The sequence below is a fragment of the Crinia signifera genome, chromosome 5, assembly GCF_055691185.1.
Source record: "Crinia signifera chromosome 5, ASM5569118v1, whole genome shotgun sequence".
Classification (NCBI taxonomy): Eukaryota; Metazoa; Chordata; class Amphibia; order Anura; family Myobatrachidae; genus Crinia; species Crinia signifera.
The window spans coordinates 190,910,932-190,927,285 of record NC_139221.1 but is presented as its reverse complement, the minus strand read 5'-3'; the positions used below and the strand labels follow the sequence as shown (position 1 = coordinate 190,927,285).

Sequence of the window (16,354 nt, the reverse complement as noted above, 5' to 3'; positions counted from 1 at the left end):
CTGGGCCCGGGAAAGAGACGCCCTCATCGCCTGAAACTAATTTATGCCAAACTGAGAGGGTGGCTCTTATAGTAACACCGGGGCCTGACCAAAGCGGCATAGCCTGTGGTGGGAGCCAGAACAATTCTGAGTGGCGGATATTGGGCAGAAAGGATCGTTAGATTGCCACCCAGGGTTTAGGTGTATCGGCAGCAAACCAATCCCTTGCCTGGTTAAGTAAGAAAGCCACCTGGTAAGCATTCAAATCCGGGTAAGCCACCCCTCCAATCTGTTTCGGGAGAGTAAGTACTTGTTTGGAAAAACGGGGTCTAGAACCTTTTTTAGATATTAAGGGAAAACACTTTATTAAAGCTAGAGAGTAGTGGTTTGGGTAGGATATTAGGGATAGCACGGAAAAGATACATAAGCTTAGGCAACAGAATAATTTTGGATGCTGCTATACGTCCAAGCCAAGAAATCTCATGCAGTCCCCATTCGCCTATAAGTTTTCCAAATGCACATAATAAAGGCCCTTATTCTGGTTCGTGCGGTAACGGCCGCATGCGGCCGTTCCGCCGATGTTTTCGGTCTGCGCATGTGCAGAGGGCACTCTGCGCATGTGCAGGCGAAATCGCCGCACACTTTTTTTGAACGCCGCAAAGGGGGCGGATAGGGGCGTGAGGGGCTACTTAGCCTCATTTCCCTATGCATACGCCCCGCGTTTCATGGGCGTTCCCATGCAAACGCGGGGCGTATGCATGGTAATGAGGCCGTGACGCTCGTGTAGGGGGCGGGCAGCTGACATCGCCGGATGTCAGCTGCCCGCCCCAATACAAGATTTCACACGGACAAGTGTCCGTGAGGTCTTGTGTTGCGGGACCTGGTGGAGCGTGCGGCCCTGCCTTCGATGGTCTGCGACCATCGAATGCAGGGGCTGCTCCCAAGGTGGAGGAGGCGTATCCCCGTCCACTTTCATACGGATCGCCACATATCCGCGTACGGACGGAGGTGGCGATCCGTATGCAAGGCGGGGATTCGTCTGTGCGGTCGGAGCCGCATATGCGGCTCCGGCCGCACCGATCAGAATAAGGGCCAAAGTCTTGAAGTTACATTCAAATATATCAGAGTCTCTAGTCACCTGAACACCTAAGTATTTGATAGACCTCATTTGCCATGCATACCTGTATTGGTCTTTTAATAGCTTAACTAGTGTCGGGGGTACATTGATAGGGAGAGCTTCAGTTTTGGAGGTATTCAGTTTATAGTATGAAACAATAGCATAATCTTGCAGCACTCCATGCAACTCTAGCAAAGAACCCTCTGGTTGTAGAAGACATAGAAGTATATCGTCAGCAAAAAGGCTGATTTTATGGGACACTCCCCCTATTATAGGACCTCGAATAGTTCAGAGGATCTAATTTTTTCCGCAAGGGGCTCGATGGCTAAAGCGAAATTAATCGGGGACAAGGGGCAGATGGGGCGGAATAGAGAGCGAAAATAGAATACATAAATCTGCCACTGAAGTCAAATTGAAGCAAAACTGATTTAAGATATCCCCAGACTCCAGTCTGTTGGTATAACACACACACGGCGGATGCTCTTGCCAGCACCGCCAACAGATTTATTTTGACAATTGGATTCACTGACACGGTATTTGAAAAAGGCACCGCAGTGTCTTGTGTTTTTATGAAAAATACAGTTTGGGGATCCTATTCCAAGTACATATCTTATTACCACTGTCGATACCCGGGATACATCCAGTCTGGTACTTTGATTTTTGGAAATCCCCGTTTGCTGTTGTTCCATTTTAATAAAGTTGTTTTTATTGGAATTGAAGTATTGTGACATCTTAGTGAAAGATACCTTTATGGGAGTCTACACAGCCTAGTGAATGTAAGCTTTCATGTAAGCACTATTTCATACCTGCACATTTGAGGTGACCTATTAGAACAGGGGTGTCAAACTCAAATTCATCGGGGGCCGCATCAGCAGTTTGGTCACCCTCAAAGGGCCGCTGTATAATAATAATGCAATGACACCACAGGCTGCTCCCGCTGTATAATAATAATGCAATGACACCACAGGCTGCTCCCGCTGTATAATAATAATGCAATGACAGCACAGGCTGCTCCTGCTGTATAATATAACAATAGTAATGCCATGACACAAATTATTATACAGGGGGAGCAGCCTGTGGTGTCATTACATTATTATTATACAGAGGGAGCAGCCTGTGGTGTCATGGCATTACTTTTATATTATACAGGGGGAGCAGCCTGTGGTGTCATGGCATTATTATTATACAGGGGGAGCAGCCTGTGGTATCATGGCATAATGCCATGACACCACAGGCTGCTCCCCCTGTACAATAATAATGACACCACAGGCTGCTCCCCCTGTATAATATAAAAGTAATGCCATGACACCACCACCAGATGTATTGTTTTTTTATGTAACTTACTGTATTTTATCCCTCAGGCTCCTTTACTGCTGCTGCTGCTGCTGCTGCAGCTGCAGCTCCAGTAATTTCAATTCCACTCTCTGCGCCGCGGCCTGTCCTGCTGCGGCCCCCCGACTCAGCCTGCCTTCCTCCCTCTCTACAGACGCGTGGGTGGGAGGCGTCATCATCATGACGTCCCCACCCAGTGTCTGCCACTGCCTCGATAAGAGGGAACAGGCTGCCGGGCCCTCCTCCACGTAGCCGTGGAGGCCGGCGGCCATGTTCGCAGACATCTTAAAAGACCACAGGAACATGGCCGCCGGCAGTGCAAAAAAAACCTCTAAAAAAAAAAAGAGAATAAAAGGTGAAGGCTGGCGGCGGCTGCGCGGGCCACATGACGAGGTCTATGGGGGGGGGGGGGGGGATCTTTGAATGCACACCCGATTTACATGAGGTGCTATCATGCTGGGACTTGTAGTTCTGCAAAGAAAGACATGTGGTGCAGATGCACCACATGTCTTTCTTCACATGACGAGGTCTGTCGGGCCGGATTTGGCCCGCGGGCCTTGTGTTTGACACCCGTGTATTAGAACCTCGGGGACGTTTGGAACCTTTGGGAACACATCATCTCCATATGTCCTGCACGTTTTAGAGGAGATTACACCATCATTGTCCCATGGGATATTAATATATCATTCTTTCTCCCTCTCTCCGTATACCATTATCGAGCGTGGGAGAAGAGTCGGATTTAACAAGGAGATTGATGGAACCATCCTGATAGCGCAAGTGGGACTATTCTCGTGTTTTTGGAATCTGTTGTTGGTGGTTGGGTTACCACTATTATAGACCCCGGCTGCTTATAAGTATACAGCGCCTTGGTGGAACATTTTTGTTTTTTCTGAACTCTAGCTCTAGCCTGGCGGTCTCTCAGCTTCCTAGCTAACAGGCACCCGGGTTTGTTCCCCAAAACATAGTATCTCTGGTTCAAACAAAATAAATTCCTCTGAACCTCCCTAAGTGAGAGAGTATTCATTTTCTCTCTGGTTATTAGGAGAAGGCTGAGAATTTGTCTATCTTTAGGATTTGCCTTATGGGCAGCCTCCAGCCCAGAAGCTTCGGTCTCCAACTGGTGAGCCTCCATTAAGCACGCCCGTTTCCTCCTAGCGGCAGCTTGAACAGCTGAACCCCGGATCACAGCTTTGAGAGAACACCAGTGATTGCACACACTGGTGTCCTCTGGCCTGTTAGAGGAATTGTAGGTTAACAAAGAATCATGTATGGCCTGATATGTCTCAGGATTAGATAAGATATAGTTTCCCAACCTCCAAGGGCCCGGGGATTCTCTACGGGAGCCCAAAACCCATTTAACCAGTAGGGGAGAATGATCCGACCATGTCATAGGTAATAAGCGGACTTTGAGAATAGAGGCTAAGGTCCACTTGTCCGTCAGGGCTAGGTCTATTCTAGAGTACGATTGGTGCGGATGGGGAAAAAAAAGAGTAATCTCGAACGGTAGGGTTTTTTGCCCGCCATGCATCGTATAACTCATATTCACCAAGTAAGTGGTGGAAGCTGGAGGTCTGGGTCGGGGGGGGGGGGGGAGTAGGGCGTCGCCCCTTGGGCCCAGATCTATCTACTATAGGGTCAAGGACCATATTAAAGTCTCCCAGGATCATAATTGCACCTTTGGCATGTTTTCTTAATCAATGCACAAAGTTTCCTGAAGAACATCATTTGCTTAGAGTTAAGGGCATAACATGAAACACTTCAGAGCCTTCCAGTTTACCCACTAAAATGAGAAATGAGGTATCTACAGATGGAGCGCCTCTCGCTATTGCTCCGCCAGCTCCAGAATCAGTCCGCTGGCGATCGCCGGTGAAGAGGCGCTCCATCTGACTGAGGCACACGTGCGTCTCACACGCAAGCGTGTCTCAGTTTCCCGTTGGCGGGGGTACGGGAACCATGTCCGTCTCCGCTTCAGGGAGATGGACAGGGTTAGGGGGGCGGCAAGGCGGCGGGGACCCTGGGCGACCCTCGGCGAGGCGTCGGGGACCCGGGGGGGGGCCCCGTTGTAAGGCGACGCGCGCATCCCCTTACTGCAGCTGGCAGGGGATGGCGGCTGGTGAATCTTCCGCCATCCCCTGCAATACCGAGAGGCACTCCATCTGTACCTTTGGGATCTACATACTGATAATCAACAGAGGGAGCAGTGGGCAGAGACCAATATTGCCACACCCGCTTTTTTGAGTGGGCCTTCAGCCGTATAGCATTGAGGGAATCTATTATAAAAAAAATGTAGGGGGTGCAGATTTCACAAAATGGGTTTCCTGAACTGCGACTATGTCTGCCTTTAATTTATGAAATTAATTTAATGGCATTTTACGCTTCTGAGGGGAATTCAGTCCATTTACATTTAAGGAGACCATATTCACATTATTCAACCTGTAAAAAAAAGATAAAACAATGGAACAGCATGCATGTCTAATGTAGAAATGTAAGCCCAGAGCACTCCGGAGGGGGAGGGGGGAAAGGAGAGAGACAAGAAAAATGGAGGGTAGTTACACAAAAACACATAAATAGCAACTCTTAATAGAGCCGAAGTAAGACGCCAAAAGGAGAGCGTCTCACGCAACATTCCTAGGGGGAGTAGTGACCACCCATCCCGCAACTAGTAAGTAACACAATACAATTAAAGTGATATAACATAGACCTCTAGCTATTTACAGTATGTCAATAAAGAGCATCAAGTAAAGATAAATTCCTAAACAAACGGTATTATAAGGCAATTGGCAATATTAAGTTGCTTAGCTAGAGATAAACAAAACCTATTGAGGAATCACAAGCTCTATGGAAACTAAGCGATCTGGTGATCCCCGAGAATCCGATCACCCTACCAACGACCAGTCCTGCTGGAGTCGATGGTCAGGAGAAGGCACAGAGGGGACCCCAGACAAGCTCCATTCGGACAGAAGCTTCATACCCTCCTCGGCATCAGAGTCTAAGATAGGAGAGCCCCCACGTGACACAAGCAATCTTGTGGGAAACCCCCATCTGTATTGAATGTTGGCTTTCCTGAGTGCAGCCGTTACAGGCTGAAAGGTACATATTTTTGATAATGTAGCCCGAGACAAGTCCCCAAAAAGTTGGAGGGAGCCAAGAGCATCTGCTGTGTCAGATGTAGGTCTGGCAGCCTTCAGAAGGGCTCCTTTTATATGAAAATAATGGACGCGCATAAGCACATCTCTTGAGGTACCCTCTGGTGCTCCTCTGGGCTTGGGCACTCTGTGTATCCGGTCAATCAAAAGGTCAGTAGTAAAGGCCGACAGCAGCAGCTTCTTAAAGATGTGCATAGCGAAGTCATGAAGGCTACTATTAGATATATTTTCAGGAACCCCTCTCAGTTTAAGATTATTTCTGCGGGATCTCCTCCTCTAAAGCTGCATGAGAGTCTATCAGGTTGTTGTCTGAACCAACCACTTCTCCCATTTTGGTCTTTAAGGCTTGAAAGGAGGTGCGGAATTCCGCTGTCATGTCCTCCTTGAACTGGGTTAGAAGGGTCTTTAAGGTGCCGACTGTTAGGGTCGCATTATCATCTATCGACCCCATCTCTGTAGAGCCCAATCGGGAGGGTTGTGAAGACATAGGGGAGCCCGTAGGAGGAGAGGGTTCAGAACCTGCTGCAGATGTAGATTCAAGGGGCCTCTGATTATCGGTACGGCGTGGCGATGGTTTGAAAAAGGCCACCTGCAAAACCGACTTTGATACCTTATTTCTCTTCGTAGGCATGGCAAAGGGGATTGCAACACAGAGGGAGCACTAATATATAGATCAAATGTCTGGAGTAATGTCCCGTGAGAGCTCAGTATGTTGTATCAAAAAGGTAAAAAAGGAGAGTCCATTAGTGAAGGAGCTCCAATGTAGTCACAAAGGCACTATTTAAATCTTAAATTGCGGGTTGAAGATAGTTAGGGGCCCATGAAGATAAGTAGCTACATACTGTCAGTTGAATGGGTAGGACCCTTTCCACTTTCTTGTCCCTTTCAAGATGTAGTTGCTCTGCTGCAGAGTGAGTTAGCAGGCAGTTGTGCACTTAAGTTGAAAATGCTATGCCACAATGAATCCAAACAGTATCATACAGTATACAGCAGAAGTACAGTCTGGAAATGGTTTTCAGAAATATTCAGGGCTGCAACTTAGTACTGATGACCTTCCAAGTGCCCAGTGAAACACTAAAACTGTGCAGTAGATTCTAAGATGGCTGATCGTGCTCCAGATATGTGTCCCAATAAGGGCAGTCTGCAGGGCTCCCTCTCCCCCAAAACCTGTCCCAGAGCACAATGGGGCCTTCTGCGGGGGTCACCAGAGGGAGGGGAGGCAATGAAGGGTGAGTACAGGGTGAGTACTGTACCTTCTGCGGGTCTTTTTATGCACAGTCGGCGCTCTGGAGCTCAGCACCCGGCAAGACGCCAATTTCCAGGCCGCAACTGCAGAGACGCTCTAGAGCAGTGATTTTCAACCTTTTTACCTTGCGGCACGCTAAATAAGATTGTAAAATTGCCAAGGCACACCATGAGATCCCCCACAGGGCAAAACACATTGGCCCCCACACGAAAAAAAAACAACCTATTTTCCCCCATATAAAAAACAATCACACTGGTCCCCACAGGTAACAAAAATAAAATACATTGGCCCTCACATGAAAAGAAGAGACAAGTAAATAACAGTGGAACTGGTGGTGGCTGTAAATTGGTTTGGGCATCTCTAGATCTGGGGGCACACTTGAGAACAGCTCAAGGCACACTAGTGTGCCACGGCACAGTGGTTGAAAAACACTGCTCTAGAGCGTCCCCCGGCTCTGCAGCAAGCCCCGGTGGGTGACCTCGGTTCCCAGTAAGCAGGGAGTCAGATGAGGCTTCTGGTAGTCAGCTGTATCCCGCTGTAAGGGTGTAGAAGTTGTCGGTGCACGGGAGCTCCACTCAGACACGTCTGCACTCCGTCCCGGTCAGGCCACGCCTCAATATAAGGTTTTATTATATGTGCTATATATATATTTTTTAATTATTATTTTTTTTTTTATTTATTTGCTTTAATAAAGCTTAAAGGGGTGTTAAAGGGGGCAAGCACCGCTGGTACAGTATGGGTGAGGAGCAGGGGTGAGGTGAGGCTGCCTGTTGAGCTGCGAGTACAGGCAGCTAGTGCTGGGTATGCAGGGAAAGCCGGATCCAAGATAGCCGCCATCACTGGAGCCGAAGAAAGACACCCAGAGCTCTCCTCCTAGCTCCCGTCCCCAGGGCCACCAAGGTAGTTCAGATGCTTCATGGGAGGCAGGGGTGTCCATTGCTTACCTCCTATAGGATGACCCACTTGTTTTGCTGCCTCCAGGACCCGCTACTGTATGTGCCGCAATGCGGGCGTGGAGCTCCGTTGCCAGGTGCAGGTGATTAATTGAGGCCGCAGCTTCAGAGTAGGAGAGGGCCGCAACCCGCAGGGTGGGATTTCTCCACACCCCCCGGCTCCACAGCGCCGCCAACCCCTGTCCAGAAGACGTCTGAGGGGAGTCTTGGCAGTTGCTGGTTCTGTTCTGGTGCCTCTAAGTCAGGAAAAGGGCACTTTTAATATGTATTTTGCAGGAGCTCTCTAACCATGCATCCTGCTTCTTGTTCGGCTAGGCCACGCCCCCATCAGTATTTTTTTTTACGTTTGCCACCTTTTAGTAGTATCCATACCTCTAAACAATTCCTTCCAGTTAATATTCTTTAAGGACTCCACAAAGTTTGATTTTCTGTAATCTAAAAACCTAGTTGCTCCAATATAATCATCTTTGTTAAAATTTAAATCAAACGTGATCATATTGTGATCACTGTTCCCCAATGTCTCCCCTATGGTTGTTAGTAAGAATGTCCCATTGTTGCTTATCAAGAAATCCAGTATTTTTATTACTTCTGGTCAGGGCCGGCGCCACCACTAGGCAGGTCTAGGCATTTGCCTAGGGCGCCGGCCACTGGAGGGCGGCAGTTCGCCCCTCACCCCCCGTGCAAAGGGGGTACCTGCTGTGCCGTCTGGGGAGCGGACAGGGGGGTCCATGCCGGCTTTTGACAGGAGCCTGCAGTGGTGTCCTTGCCGCGCGGGTACCTGTGGCGCTGTGTATAAAGCTGGCGGCGGTGGGGGGTCCCTGTAGTGAATAAGAAATAACTAGCGCTATCCGGGGGGCTATGCGGTGACGCGTTAAGCGCGGCCGGGTTTGAAAACACTGGCCGCACGCTGATTGGCTGAGATTCAGCCAATCAGCGTGCAGCCAGTGTTTTCAAAACAGAAGTGCTTCCCGCGCTGCCGCATAGCGCTAGTTATTTCTTATTCACTGCAGGGACCCCCCACCGCCGCCAGCTTTATACACAGCACCGCATGTACCCGCGCGGCAAGGACACCACTGCAGGCTCCTGTCAGAAGCCAGCATGGACCCCCCTGCCCGCTCCCCAGACGGCGCAACAGGTTACCCCCCACCCCCCCCCGGCACTGGGGCGCCCCCACACCGACTCGCCTGGGGCGCTCCGGTGCCTCGCACCGGCCCTGCTTCTGGTTGTATTTTCAATAAATTGATACAGATAGTGGTCATTCAGGGCATCGAATAAAACATTTCCCTTAGCAGTACTACTTGACCTATCTTTCCATTTTATTTCTGGGTAGTTAAAGTCACCCATAATAATAATGTCCCCTAAGCTGGCCGCTTTTGCCACCTGTAGCAAGAGGTCTTTTTCTTCTCCAAATTTATGTTGGGTGGTTTAGAACACATTCCTACTATAAGTTTTTTAGCCCCTTTTGCATTACCTGTGATTTCTACCCATACCAATTCTACTGACTATCATTGCACATATACTATTTGGCATTCTGTTCATGCACCTGTGGATATTATTGTGAACTAATTTTTATTTTTATGGATGTCATTTTAAGGAAAATACATTTCATATAAGGATTATATACCTAATTGGCTCCTCAATATATGTGAGATTCTAAACTATTTGAAACATATGGACATATTAACTTAGCGCTGTTCCAGATCACAATTGGAATAAAAGTATTAGGTGCGCACAAGTGGATAAGGTGCAGCTTAAGAAAAATGTGCAATAAAGTGACATCCAGTACACTTTAAAACAACAATGGACAAAAAACAGAAGCACACACTCAATAAAGCGCTCCCAATCCACACCATGTGTATATAGAAGGAAAATAAATAAATGGATTACTGTCCCTTTAAGAAGCTGTTCCAGATCATAAAGTAATATTTTCTTGTGGACCAAATCGAGTATACATGGGCTTCCTTCAGGTCATATGGATAATTTTTTGTGGTTTGATAGTTTTTTAACCCTGTGGATGTCTACTTGGACAGAAGAGGACAGATCTACACAAAATGGATGATAAGTATAATTTGTTTTCACATGTAGCCTTTAGGACTATCAACTGGACAAGTTTACCGAACCTATGGGATCAAAACAGGTAACTATGGATGGATGAAGTGTGTAATAAAGTTATACTTTATTTGTGTGGGTGGCAGTTCTTTTGATATTGGTTCTGTAGTAGGACTAAACGTCAGAGCAGAGCCATTAATGCCCCGCATGCTGGGCCTTGCAGGTGAGGCTTGCTGGGCCCTGTACTTCTACTACAAATCCCAATACTTGTGTTTATTCTACTTTTAACCATTTATTTTTACACCAACAGCCCAGTGCCCCCTGCCTAGGGGCATCGGGGATGGCCTTAGGATTCAACCTGGGCCAGGGGGTTCATTGGTGGGGGGACCCCTTTATTGGGGGACCCCCCACTCCCCCAGCCACAGAGGAAATGCTTTGGCTGCGGGACCTTATATAATAAGTGTCCCCAAGTTGTGGCATTGCCCTGATGGCTGTTTGAGGCCGGTGCTGGTTTTATATATACGAGTGGACCTTATTTCATTTTTTCCCCTGTATTTCTGCAACCAGGATGAGCTCCACTCCATTTTTTGCAATTATTTAATTAATTTTCTTATTTTTACACATAGAAGCATGCACAGTTCTCATTGATCAGTGCAGGCTTCAGCTAAATACGCATGGAAAATATGGTGTATTTTCCATTCATATTTTTTGCTGAATTCGTAGCCGAATTCAGCAGTACAAATGTTAGCAATTGAGCAGACCACCACAGAACTCAAGGCCATATACGGTCAAGTTCTATCAATGGTGTACTCATTCCGCTGAAGTTGCCATTCATAAAACAGCTGAATTCAGCTAAAAGTAAATTGGCATTACAACTTTTAATGGCCGATTGAATGGGTAATAACTGTGGAAGTAAAATTTGCATCTCAACCACATTCAAATACATTATATTTTATTAAATGTATTTTTATACAAAATAGTCATAGTATAAACACACACACACACACATTTCAGGTATGAGACCATATTATAACATCATGTTTACACGGAACAATGGGCAGACTCAAAATGGCTACTATTTAGCTTAAGGCAATATGAAAATGTGCTCTAAAAGATACAGCACCCCCTGCATTTGAACTGTCCAATGAGCCATCTGTGTTATGTAAAAAAGAAACACCCATGCAGGGCTGGCAACAGAATTCTTGGGGCCCTGTACAATGATATTTCTGGGGCCCCCCCACCTAATCCCAAATCCACACAACCCTCTTCTGCTTGAGCCTCATTTAAACTTTGGCTGGTCCCGATCCTGCTTTCAGGTGCGGTCTTCGCTCCTGGCTGCTGCATCCTGCTGACCTATCACAAAATAATGCCAAGCACTAAGCAGGTATGGCAGGTTGTTCGCAGAGTGTGGAACAGATGACCCACGCATGCGCAGTAAAAGTACAAGAGCCAGAGCCCACAGCAGCATCGACGAGTACGGCTGTGCACCTGTGGCCCCAGGCCGTGCGCACACACAGAGTAGACGGCTGGCACACACACAGTAGACAGCAGTGGCACACAATGAGTCAGTCAGACTCAGCCACACACAGATGGTGCACAGTAGATGGTAGGGCCGCGAGGGTCACTGAGGGTCACTGACAGGCCAGCTAGTACATTGGTGGCTGTGCAAGGGCATAGAAGCTCTGGGGCCCTTCAGATCTCTGGGGCCCGTCGCACTTGTCCCCCTTGACCCCCCTGTCACCGGCCCTGGTTTCATGTGGGGGAGGCCCTGCCCATTGTGAATAGCTTTTTCCCAGAGAGCTCTTACTCCAAACACATTCCATAGCAGATGAGCTGGATGCTGCAGCGATTGTAGGAGAGGGGAGACAATGGAGATAGATAGCATGGCATTGTAGACTCCTTACCACGGATATGATTACCAGGTATTGATTTGGAATGGCTTTAAGGATAATGGTAAATATTGTGTTATAGTCTTTTTAGTAACATATAACAGTAGCATAGATATTGTGTTTTGATTGTTGTTGTACAGTAAGGGTTCGTTGGCTTATAGTAAGGATATAGTGAATATTTTGACCCTCTTGGGTACTGTGGATTTGATTAGGTTTTAACTGTTGTTTGGTGATTCTAACATTGATGATTATAGTTGGAGATAGAATGCCCTTACAGTGGTGTTTATTAGGACTCAGTGATAATGGTTCCAGGAGTAGTATGTTATGTTTATTATAAACAGTGGGAGATCAGTATAGGCTTGAGCAGTGTCGTAACTATGGAGCATGCAGGGGGTGCAACTGCTATGGGGCCTGGGTCTTGGGGGGGGGGGGGGGGGGGTGTGGGCCCAGCAGACATCCCCTGCACCCTTTAGAATTGTGATGGGGCCAGCGTTACTGTGATGAAGGTACAGATGCATGGAAGGCAATGCTGGAGGGAGGGTGGGAGAGGGAAAGAGGAGCCGATGGCACTACCGCTGTACAGAGCCGGAGGCACTTAGTGATGATGACACGTGGAGGGGAGAGAACCAGACACTGCTGAATGGAGGTGCTTCATGCGCCGTGGTGGTGGGGAGGAGAGGTGCCAATGCTTCCCCGGACCCGCTCTGTGTGGTCGGTGAAGGGACCTGCCTAGCTGCTGCTCTACTGGAGCCACTCCATTTCAGGCGGGCGGTGAAAAGGAGAGATGTCCCGCTGCTTCTGCCCATGTTGCTCAGAGAAGGGGGAGGAAGGACTCCTGCTGCTACCCAGATCCTCTCCGAGGTGGTGGGGGAAATCAGGAAGAGGAGCTGCTCCCTGGATGAAGGAGCTGCTGCTGTCACAGCCCCAAGCCACACCATCAAGGAGAGGAAGGTGTAGACTGTTGTTGGCAGATACAGGGAAGGTATGCACCCACCCTCCATCCTGTCAGTCTGTACCACCATATGATGCTAGGTCCATTCATCTGTCTATGCTGTGTTTCCCCCCCCACCCTTCCACCTGTTTATGCTGCACTTCCCCTGAGTGCATCTGTCATTCTGTCCCCCCCATATGGTGCTGTGCCTCTTTGTCTTTCCATCCACTTTTCCTTCTCACTATGCTGCCCACCTGTCATTCTGTGCCCCCATATGCTGCTCTGTCTATCCCCCTCATTTGTCTTGTCAGTTTGTCCCCAGTATGGTGCTCTGTCCCTGTCTCCTATGCCCCCATCAGTCTGTCTATGCCCACCACCCATCCATCTTTCCATATATGTCCCCATAAGGTGTTCTGTCCGTCTTTGCCCCCACCCCAGCCCCTTGTCAGTCTGTGCCCCCATAAGTTGTTCTTTTCCCATATTTCTTTGCCCCTGTACATCCGTCTATACTCCTGTGTGATGTTCTGTCCCCCCCCAGCCCCCCATCCTTTTACCAGTCTAAGCCCCCATACACTCTCAACCTATTTCCCTATCTCTGACACACTCTTCCTCCTACTCTATCCTCCCCCTTGGATAGTCACAACCTCTCTCTCTACTTGGTGGCCTCTGTCTTTCTTTCTGATCCCATCTCTCTCTCTCCCTTTCTGACATTTTCTCTCTCTCATTCCCTAACAGCTTTTCTCTCTTCCTCTTCTTGAAACATTGTCTTGCTCCTCTCTTTCTCTCTCCCTCCCTGACTCCCTCTCTCTCATTCCCAAAAGCCCACCTCTCTTGTTCCCACACACACACTCTCTCTCTGACATCCCCTCGCTCTCTTTTTCTTCTTGACCACCCCTCTTCCCCACTCTTTCTTGCCCCACTTTTTTTCCCTCTTTGCCCGACACTCTCTTTGTCTCTTACTCCCCTTACTCTTTCCTTCCCTTTCCTTAAGCGGCATTGTATTGACGGTGGTGGGGTGGTGGTGGTGGGGGCCCTTTCAATATTTTGCTATGGGGCCCACAGACTTCTAGTTACGCCTCTGGGCTTGGACCTGTTGCTGGGTGTTTGTGCCATGCTGTATGGCTTCCCCTACCTCACTCATTCAAACCTTGAATCATACACACACAAACGCTGAGATGAGATCCTTTGGCTGCTGACTTCCACATTAATGGTTATGTATGTCTATTGTGAGTATATTGTAAGTATAATGTCTGTATCCATTCATTAAGTGTTATAATGTTATAAAGGTATATTGTTATTTTATTATATTGCTATACTTTTATACAAATATATACTTTTGTGCTTTCGACCACAGCAACTGGTGTGTGCTTTAATCACTTGCTAATATAAGGTACATTATATTGTGAATATAATTGCAGTTTAGATCATAGTGTGATTCTGCAGGGCGGTCATGTTTCACAACGTGCATTCGCAGCGGCCATTGCTTTATGGCGCATCCATAGCGGACATCTTGATATAGCAAAATAAATAACAGGTTTTAACAGAATAGGTGCATTTGATCTTAGTAAATTTCCCCCGTAGTGCCATTTTGAGAGACTGCTAAATCAAAAGTTGTAATCCAAACTAATAGGAGTCACTGCAGTGGTAATGGTGCAAAGTTACCAGATGGCCTGGTAAACAATCTGTCCATTCACCTGGTAACAAGGGAACTTGTCTGATAGTTATGAATGATTCCTTAATAGGGCGTACACACGGTTCGATATAGCCTATTTTTCTATTCGAAATCTAATACAAATATAGAATGTGCTGGCAATACTATATAGTACAGATCTGTACTATACTGTATAGTCCAAATCGAATCAGTACACGATGCTATGCGATTCGAACCCCTTGAGACCTGCACAATACATATCCACAGCACACTGTCTACGGGAGCCTGAGAAATATATGTGGAGTGAACTACAATGTTGCAATCACTCTTTACAATATCTCCATAAGTTACAGAAGTGCAGGCTAGTAGTCAAAGACATCATAAGGGAAAGTTAGCAGATAAACAATATGTCAGTGTGGCAGAGAGAATAAATAGGAGAGATCAAAGATCAAAGGATATAGACAGAGCAGACAGTATAAATAGGGTAAATCTGAAAAGTAATCAGGATGATGCAGTTTATGATACTCACACTATTCCACAGTGAATGTCAAAACTACCTCTACATGCCAAAGTGCTAAAAATTACCTTGGGGCCAACAGATCCTGTAGTCCCTTGATCACCCTGTAAATAAAAGACAACAAATATTGATAGAAGTATTCTCATCTCCATTCAACCTATGATCTTTCATTGTTATGCTACAGTTCTCTTTCTTAGTGATGCCTCATTTAATTTACCTTAAAAATATAGGCATTATTGTTTTCAGTTCTCTTCCATACTCTTAAAGTAATTCTGAAAATGCAGCTTTGATATAAATTATAGCTTTTACTTCATATATTGTAAACCAATTAATTGACATTGAAAATGCATCATTGGATAAAGTGAAAACTATATTATATATCAAAGCTGCATTTTCAGAATTAAGAATGAAAACTATTTATATCAAAGCTGCATTTTCAGAATTACTTTAACCCTTTCCCGACGGGGCGTTTTTTGTTAACTTTTTTTTTTTTTCCTCCTCGCGTTCAAATAAGCGTAACTTTTTTAATTTTCCGGCTATATAGACACATGAGGGCTTTTTTTTTGCGGGACAAGTTGTACTTTTTAATGGTACCATTAACTATACCGTATAATATTCTGGGGAATCAGGAAATAATTCAATGTGGGGTAAAAAGGAAAAAAAACGCAATTCCACAATTTTGCGCTGGTTACGGTTTTTTTGGAGTTCATAGTTCGTTTAAAATGATGGGTTATCTTTATTCTATGGGTTGTTACGATTCCGGTGATACCAAACTTATATAGTTTTCGTTACGTTTTACCACTAAAAAAAAATAGAAAATTTTACGGTTTTTCTAATTTGCGTCGTGTCGCCATGTTCTGCGGCTTATAACTTTTTTATTTTTCCACCTACGGACCTGGGTGAGGGCTCATTTTTTGCGGGCTGAAGTGTACTTTTTAATTAATACCATTATGGGATATGTGCGACTTTCTGATCTCTTTTATTTAAATTTTTTTGGGTAGGCGATGCGACCAAAAAACGTAGTTTTGGCGTTGGGAATTTTTTTCCGTTTACGCCTTTAACCGTGCGGGATAACTAATGTTATATTTTAATAGATCGGACTTTTAGGAACGCGGCGATACCAAATATGTTTATTTTTTTTATTTTTTATTTATTTTTATTTGTGAAATGGGGAAAGGGGGGTGATTTGAACTTTTAATATTTTTTTTTATTTTTTTACTTTTTTTTTTTTACTTTTACTACAAGGCCCCCTAGTGTACTTGACCACTAGGGGGCGCGATCGCCTGTACTAGGTTCAGCCATAGAGCTCTATGGCTGAACATAGTGATTTTCAGCACTTCCTATTACATCCTGCCTCAGGCAGGATGTAATAGGAATGCTGACATGGCCAGCACAGGGGTCTACATTAGACCCCTGGCTGCCATGGCAACCGATCGGCACTCTCCGATCTCGCCGCGGGGGGCCCCGATCGGCGCCGGAGGGGGGCGCCCCCCCTCCGATCAGCTATTTAAGCACTGCGGGCGCTTTGCCCGCGGTGCTTAAAG

The 16,354-nt window shown here is 46.6% G+C and overlaps 1 protein-coding gene across 7 annotated transcripts in view; it reads right to left on the bottom strand.

Annotated features, from left to right (window-relative positions):
- The window catches only part of COL15A1 (collagen type XV alpha 1 chain), a 537,229-nt gene that overhangs the window by 205,696 nt on the left and 315,179 nt on the right, over positions 1-16,354 (bottom strand). For all 7 annotated transcript variants that reach the window (XM_083188349.1, XM_083188345.1, XM_083188346.1 and 4 more), the window contains one exon: positions 14,879-14,914. In XM_083188349.1, the coding sequence (XP_083044475.1) occupies positions 14,879-14,914 (36 nt within the window). The remainder of the gene's footprint in view (positions 1-14,878; positions 14,915-16,354) is intronic.